This window comes from Biomphalaria glabrata, chromosome 16 (assembly GCF_947242115.1).
Source record: "Biomphalaria glabrata chromosome 16, xgBioGlab47.1, whole genome shotgun sequence".
Classification (NCBI taxonomy): Eukaryota; Metazoa; Mollusca; class Gastropoda; family Planorbidae; genus Biomphalaria; species Biomphalaria glabrata.
Window position 1 is genome coordinate 27,545,362 of NC_074726.1, and position 7,885 is coordinate 27,553,246.

The window sequence follows — 7,885 nt, forward strand, 5'->3', positions numbered from 1 at the left end:
TTCCCATGCTTATTTGCAGACGACACTTACGTTTGTTAAACACACCATAAGTTTGGTATTAACTCAAAAGAATGGATCAGAAACAATTTGCCAGACTGTTGTCGAAATACCAAGAGCCCACTGCAGTAAGTATATCTGATGTTTTATAAGTAAAAACAAAAATGGTAGCACAAAATGATGTGTCATGTATTTCCGTTCTCATTTATACAATCCACTAAAAAAACAAGAATGCTTATTCTGCATCAACTAATACGTATTGCAAACCTGGTGGTGACAGATGGGGGTAGTGCTCTGTGTGTTTTTAGCCGTCGCAAATTGCCCCAGGCCAGCGCTAGACGAGCGGTCAAACGTAACGACGGTCGGTTCGGGAAGGATCTGTGTTGTGAATAGTACTCAGGTCAGTCACATCGGATGTAGTCATATGATCAACCAGAATGGTTCCGTCGATTTCTGGAAGGCCAACGGGAACCCTATATAAAGAGCGGAGATGTCACAGTCAAGACGTTTCACTACTGTCCAGGTTCACTACAGTCCGGTTCACTACAGACGACTTGGTTTAGTGTGGTTCGGCGGCGCGTTACGACGGTTCAATGTGGAGTACTGTCAAGTACAGTCAAGACACCTCGCTACTACGAGACGCGTCTTGACCTTGATCTCCGATCTCCAACGAGTCCATTGTGAGAAGTCAGGCCTGAACAGTTGAACCCAGCGCAAGTCCGGGACGAGGCGGAGAGGCCGGTGCAAAAGTTGATACGGTGGTACAGTTGTTAACGTTGAAACAGTTGTACAGTCAGTGTTACGTGTTGCCAATTGTACAGCATTTATTCGACATTAAACGTTATTCTGGAGCCCTGAGTTGTCAAGCTCTTTGAGATGTGCAGAAGTTTGCAGAGAGCCTGGAGAGTGACAAACGGTTTTATTATATTGTTGTAACTCCGCTCCGGCGCCGACACGGGTGGTGCGCATCAGAGCACCGTTCAACACGAATAGGTGAAGACATGCTAATACTAGGGAAAAGGACTTGTAGATCCAGCTGAAGGACTGTTGTAGATCCGGCTGAAGGACTGTTGTAGATCCGGCTGAAGGACTGTTGTAGATCCGGCTGAAGAGCTGTTGTAGATCCGGCTGAAGGACTGTTATAGATCCGGCTGAAGGACTGTTGTAGATCCGGCTGAAGGACTGTTGTAGATCCGGCTGAAGCGATCTGCAGGTTATGAGAGTCTGAATAGTCTGGGGCTAAGTGATATTAGTGAACTGTTTGGAAGACCTGGAGCGACACTGGGAAGTGTGTCGTTGGTCTGCTCTAGTGTTCAGTAGGACTAGAAGAACTTAGGACATTACTTCCTGTGACTTAATAACTGAAGTCCAGGTCTCACTGTTTGTTGATAGCTGTAAATAAATACATCGTCTGTTATTGCCTCCTACCTTTCGTCGAGTCCTTGCCTTAGACTTAAAACAATATTTAAACAAGAATTTTTTAATTATTTCGTTAAGATTATGGGAGTTTTCGTTCTTGTCGTCTGCTCTTGCAGACTGAGCGGATGATAAGGAATAGAAAGTGAAGAAGGTGGATGATAGGTTGGAGGGGGGTGAATGAGAGGATAATAATGATACAAACGAGAAGAAGAAGAAGGAAATAAGCAAAATAAAAAAAAAATACTTTAAAACAAAAGTTTATCATAGGAAAGAGCTCCACTTTTTAAATTATATCACTCAATACTGTAAGTCTTATTTCACTTTTCCCGATAGAATTGTTTGACTAATGGGTTAATGTTTTAATTGAAACGTGTTTGTAATGTACGATAAATAAATTGTGTAAAGTTTCAGTTTTATCTGAGAATAGGTGTGTGAGAAATAACATTTACAATTATCTCAAGGGGGGGGGGAAACCTACATATTTAGCTATATCTCTGAATACTGGCGGATTACCTTGTTGGTATCCAGCAAAATAATTAACTATCAGTAAATAGTCGTCTTATTGAATAGTTTTTTAATCGAATCATCTTTTGTCAGGTACAATGTATAATTGTGTAAAGTTTTCAATGTCATTGGAGAATGGGCGTGGGAGAAATAACGTGTTCAATTTTGTTTACCAGACAGAGTGGGGTAATATGAGCTTTGTAAATAAGAGGAGGAAAAGAAGAAAGAGGATTCTGGGAAGATGTGGCGCCGCGGGATGACTTTTTTTTTCTGCTGTAAAACAATCATTGAATTTCCGAGGTAGTCAACATTTTAACCGGAACAAAATATTAAATATTCAAACACTTTTTACATTAAATAGACATAAATTGATTAAATAAATTTGTGTTTTATATAAATATTAGATAATAGCAGATATTAAAAGATATGGAAAAAATAACAGAGGATATTAAAATATATCAGCAAATATTAGAAGAGATAAGAAAATATTAAAAGAATGTCTACAAATATCAAACTATATAATAAGTAATATTTGTATATTTCTATAGATATTAAAATATAGTAGAAACTAGTATCATATATCTGCAGGAGTTAAAAGATAGAATATATTAACAGAAAGATTATTTTAAGTTTTGAAAGGGCTGCTGTGGACTGTGCAATTCAGGCCAGTAGTTCAGGTTTTGTCCCCACATCTGAGACAATAGCTCCGAGGTATTTGAAACAATATATAGGCCTACTAGCACTAGTCAGCTTTTCACCTCCAATACTGATGTCCTTTTTAAAGCCCTGTTCGCTATTGGTCATACTTTATATGCATTTTTGAATGCATGATGCGTATGACGTAATCATCTTCTTTTTTTTTGAAGTAACGTCTGTATTATATAAGATAAGATACTTTTTTTTTTCCGCATTTATTTGCATAGAATATGCTGCGGAAGTCTTGTCTACGCGCATCACCAAGTCATATATATCTGCAGGTGTTTAAATATTAGAATATATCAACAGAAAGCAGCACATATTAAACTATTTAAGAGGATATTATCATATATCTACACGTATTAAAAGACATTAGAATATATACACATATATTTACATATATCAAACGATATATGATTATATTATCGCATATCTACAGATTTTTAAAGATATCAGAAGAAATTAGAAGGTATTTGATAAAATTAAAACTAATGTGAAATCATTTTTTTTTTTAAACAGAGACCAGTTCGACAGGTTGACCTCCTGGTAGTTGGTAAAACTGGACACGGCAAGAGCTCAACAGCCAATACAATCCTCGGACGTGAAGTGTTCGAGGCATCCTCCAGCACTACATCCATCACCAGTGTAATAGCATACGAAGTAGTGAAATACAACAACTACGTCATCAAGGTCATGGACACTCCTGGACTGGCAGACACTTCCGGAATCCATAAACCCGCGGAAGCAACATTGCTGATTATGGAACAGATGAAAAACGCGGTAATATTAAACCCAGTTGGATATCACGCCTTCGTTCTGGTCTTCAAATATGGCACGAGGTTTACGGAAGAAGAATTTGAATGCGTCAAGATGCTCAAACAAATTTTCGGAGAAAGCTTCGTTCGTGAGTTCTGCATTATAATAATGACCGCGGGAGATGTTTTTCGCAAAGAATGTAAGGAAAAGGGTAAGAGTTTCAAACAGTGGCGCAACGAACAGACTGGTTCCTTTCAAGAGCTTAGAAATGAATGTAAAGACCGAATTGTTTTGTTTGATAATTTTACTGAGGACTCAAAAATACAAAACAAGCAAATGGCCAAATTGTTGAAATGCGTTGAAACATTAAAATCGAAAGGACAGAGATACACAGATAAACATTTTCAACGCGCAAGAGAAAGTCGCGATCGTCTGCGTCTTGAGACAAAAATAGGACTAATTGATATTGAAATGGGTGACGTCAGTCTAATCCTTCAAGAGTGTGAGAATATTACTAAATATGAAATTGATGATCGTAAAGAGAAGTTCAATCACATACTAACAGATTGCGGTAATTTAATTCAGCGATTCTCGAAAGGCAAGAATGAATCCGCCGTTGAAAAAGATTTCCTTCAATTTCTCTCAGATTTAAAGAAGTCCGTTGTTTCATTTTCTCTGAATGTTGCAGACGTCCTAGACAAAATAAAAGACAATGACAGAAAACTAAGACTGGAATCCAAACGACTTGCCGACATCCTGAACGCCTTTGCAGAAGAAGAAAATGTCAACAGACATTTGCCATCTACTAAATTAAAGTCTACTTTCCAGGCGAACGCTGAAAAGGGAAACAACCTCATGTGGCAGGAACTGCCAGGGGCAACTCAGTTTCAAAATGTGAAGCCTAAAACAAAATCCCTAAAAGATCAAATAGTTCAAGAATTTCAAGCTGAAATAGAAATAAAAAAGCTGGTACTAACCGATGCACAGTTTAAAAAGCTTATTTCAACCGTCGATAGCGATTTCCACAGAGCCTTGTGTAAACATAAGCAAACCTATAAGTCGACAAAGACTAAGTTTGACAACATTATACAGACCAAGTGCATATGTAGAATCTTTTAACGTAAGAGAAATAAGATGAACAAAAAATTTGACCCGATGAATTGAGTTGATATAAGCTTTGTAAAGACATTTCACACATTCATATGTTTTCCAGCCAGACGCTAGCTTCTATCAATACAGTAAATTTGTGAGATCTCAAGTCACGGTCTGAGAAAAAAACCAAAGCAAACTATAGTGACCGAATTCCAGATTGAAGTTCACTGCAGAAACTCATGCTATGGGATTTACACGAAGGTCTACTACAACTTTCGCCCAACTTTACCCGAAACCATGCACATAAAGTTGACACCCTTTTCAATCACATTTTTCCCAGACTCCAAAACAAGTAAATTATCTCGTAGGATGACGATACCCTTTCTTCTTTTGTGTACCCTCTGGCCTGAGCAAGTCGGGGAATATTCTAAGTATATCTTCGTAGAACTAAGCAATGTATTGATGCAGCTTGAAATTTAATGCCTGGTCGTGCGGTTTGCACGCTGGACTGTCGTTCAGATTTATCGATGGTCCCAGGTTCAAACCCTGCCCGCTCCCATCCCCCGTTGTCCTGCGGGAGGTTTGGACTAGGAAGTAATTATCTTCAACTCTGAAGGAACATCCGAAACATGTCAAACATTTTACAAAACAATGATCAGAATGTTTTGATGTTCTTGGTCCGGAACAAAACTTTTCTTAGCTCTACCGTTACTAGATCTAGATCTAAATAAGTAGGATTAGCAGCTTTGTGTTAATACCACAGACCTATATATATATATATATTATACATAGACAGGAATATGGAAACAAATTCTTATCTGATAATGATCAGATCACAGACCTACATATGTAGATTTTTTATGTACGTAACTCTTTCTCAAGCTGAAAGGGAAGTCGCCCCGAATCTAGGGAAATCGTATCTTATAAAATACAGACGTTACTTCAAAAAAGAAGATGCTTACGTCCTACACGTCATGAATCTAGTCATGCATGTTAACCAATGACTTAAATTCTGCCAAGTCATTGTTTTTTTCTGGCTGGCTCAGGCAACCCATTCCATGCTCTAATAACACTAGGGAAGAAGGCGCAAATGTACAAATTGTCCTAGCATATGGAAATCGATCTTTTCTGTCTTAGAAAAGTAATGACCTTTAGTTTTAAAGCTTAGAAATAATGTACTACCATTTTCTTGGATTTTCTTTAGAATGGGCTAATAATTACAGAACTAGGCCTATATATTCACGCAAATCTATGAAACAAAGCCATTTCCTATTAGTTTCCATTGAGATAATGTTTCGAAAATCCTAGATCTTAATAGTTAAAGTCTGTTGATTTTAATCATCTTAAGTAGGCTTATATTTAAATATATTGGTTACCTAAATATTTCTAGATTATTTATCAAAAAGTTGCAAAATAATAATTATGAGACGAGAGTGTTCTTGTTTTCGATGTTCAATTACTAGATCTAGATCTAAGCATTAAATTATATGTTACATAGGTTAGGGTTGAAAAAATAACTTTACTTCTTATAACTACTTTACAAAACAACGCCTTGTTTCAGCTTTTTTGAATATGTTCACGACAATTTTGTTCTTGAGGTATATTCATTAGTGTTTTTAATTTTCTTTTGCGACTGTCAAACATAGACATAAATAAATATAGACTGGAAGTAGGAAGTTATTTTTATTTGGGGGAAGTCAAATATGTTTGATGTACTATATCTATGTGAAAAAAAAATGGCGGCAATTGAGCTATAAATTCTAGGACTAACATTTCAGCCAATATATAACTATGATCTTTAGTTTTGAAAAGTACAAAACTGACATATTCCAAATATTTTGTCTTTGTTTCATAATCATAGACATAGGCAAATATATATAGGTTTGTGATGTGGATCTACAAACTTATCTTTTCCCAAATATTTCCCATAATAATTTGTTCTTTATCGTCCAGTATATATATATATGTCTATGCTGTCAAACTTTTTAAAAAACTTCGTCAGCTGTGTATTCATGCCATGTTAGGCCTACTTGTTATATGTAACATGTCTATATAACTTTTCGTATTCGCCTTATTAACTTACTAACAGATTTGTTATGCAATGTTTGCTTAACACGTAGGCTATGTATTTGTTATATTCTGATCAAATGTTTGTATCACACTGAACCTCACAGGGAGATCTCATGCATATACATATTGATATATATGTATGTATGTATGTATGTATGTATGTATGTATGTATGTATGTATGTATGTATGTATGTATGTATGTATGTATGTATGTATGTATAGGTCTCACCAGCCACATGAGGAGGCATAAAACCCCAGTGCAAAGCCCTCAGCCTCCTGGATGACAAAGTGGTCATCATCGAACCACGATGGACGAACTATATATATATGTATGTATGTATGTATGTATGTGCGTGTGTGTGTGTTGCAATGTTTCTTTGTTGTTCTTGTTGAGTGCATATAAACGAAACTAAGCCTCTGAGCTGACTTAATCTACATTAGATCATGTACATGATTTTAAATATCCCCCTCTGTGACGATTTCACCACACATATAAAAGGTAATGCTATACAGATCTTTCAAAAAATAGTGGTAAGAGGTCCACCATGACCTACTATAATTGAGTAGAGCAGGGGTTCTCAACCTGTGGGTCGCGATCCCTTTGGGGGTTGATTGAGGATTTGCCAGGGGTCGCCAAAGACCATCGAAAAAATGAATTGTTATTGTCTATTCTTCTATTGCTGTATATGTGAGCGGAGGGGGGGGGTGTCACAGAAGAGTGGGGGATTGTAAAAGGGGTCGCCGAGCATAAAAGGTTGAGAACCGCTGGAGTAGAGGAAGTTGAAGTATTGCCTTCTCTCTCTCTCTCTCTCTCTTTCTCTGTCTTTCTTTCTCTCTCTCTCTCTCTCTCTAATCTCTGTCTCTCTCTCTCTCTCTAATGGTAACTTATTTAAAATATCGGAAAATCCAGAAGTGACCTCAGAGGATATCCCCGTTTAGGTTAAAGATAGCAACAATACGTCACACACGCATAGCACACAGTGATGGGAACACAGTACATTTTTTTTTTAATACAAATTTCTTTTCCAACCTATTTTAGCTAGCCTAAAGATTTTCCCACAAGTCTAAGGCTGATACACTTTATAAATATAAACATGTACATTTATTTTTGTGGAAATACTTCCTTTTCATGAATGGTTTATTAAATCTATATTTGTGGTTTGTAAAGATATTTAGTCACACGTGTAAATAGACTATGATTAAAGTATATTTAATATTTATTGTTGTTGTTGATACTAACTGGTGAGTGTGTTAGTAAAATCATTAAATTTAGAAAGCCTTCAGGATAGAAGACTGAAAAGTAAAGTAGCAATTATATATATATATATAAAACACTGAACCATAATCTTC

At 36.6% G+C, this 7,885-nt stretch overlaps 1 protein-coding gene across 1 annotated transcript; it reads left to right on the forward strand.

The window, feature by feature from the left end:
• Positions 1-487: 487 nt before the first annotated feature.
• LOC106063197 (uncharacterized) lies at positions 488-5,852 on the forward strand. Its single transcript, XM_056013572.1, has 2 exons — positions 488-607; positions 3,136-5,852. Exons 1-2 carry the CDS (start codon positions 488-490, stop codon positions 4,489-4,491), a joined length of 1,476 nt encoding a protein of 491 aa, XP_055869547.1. The 3' UTR covers positions 4,492-5,852.
• Positions 5,853-7,885: the final 2,033 nt, after the last annotated feature.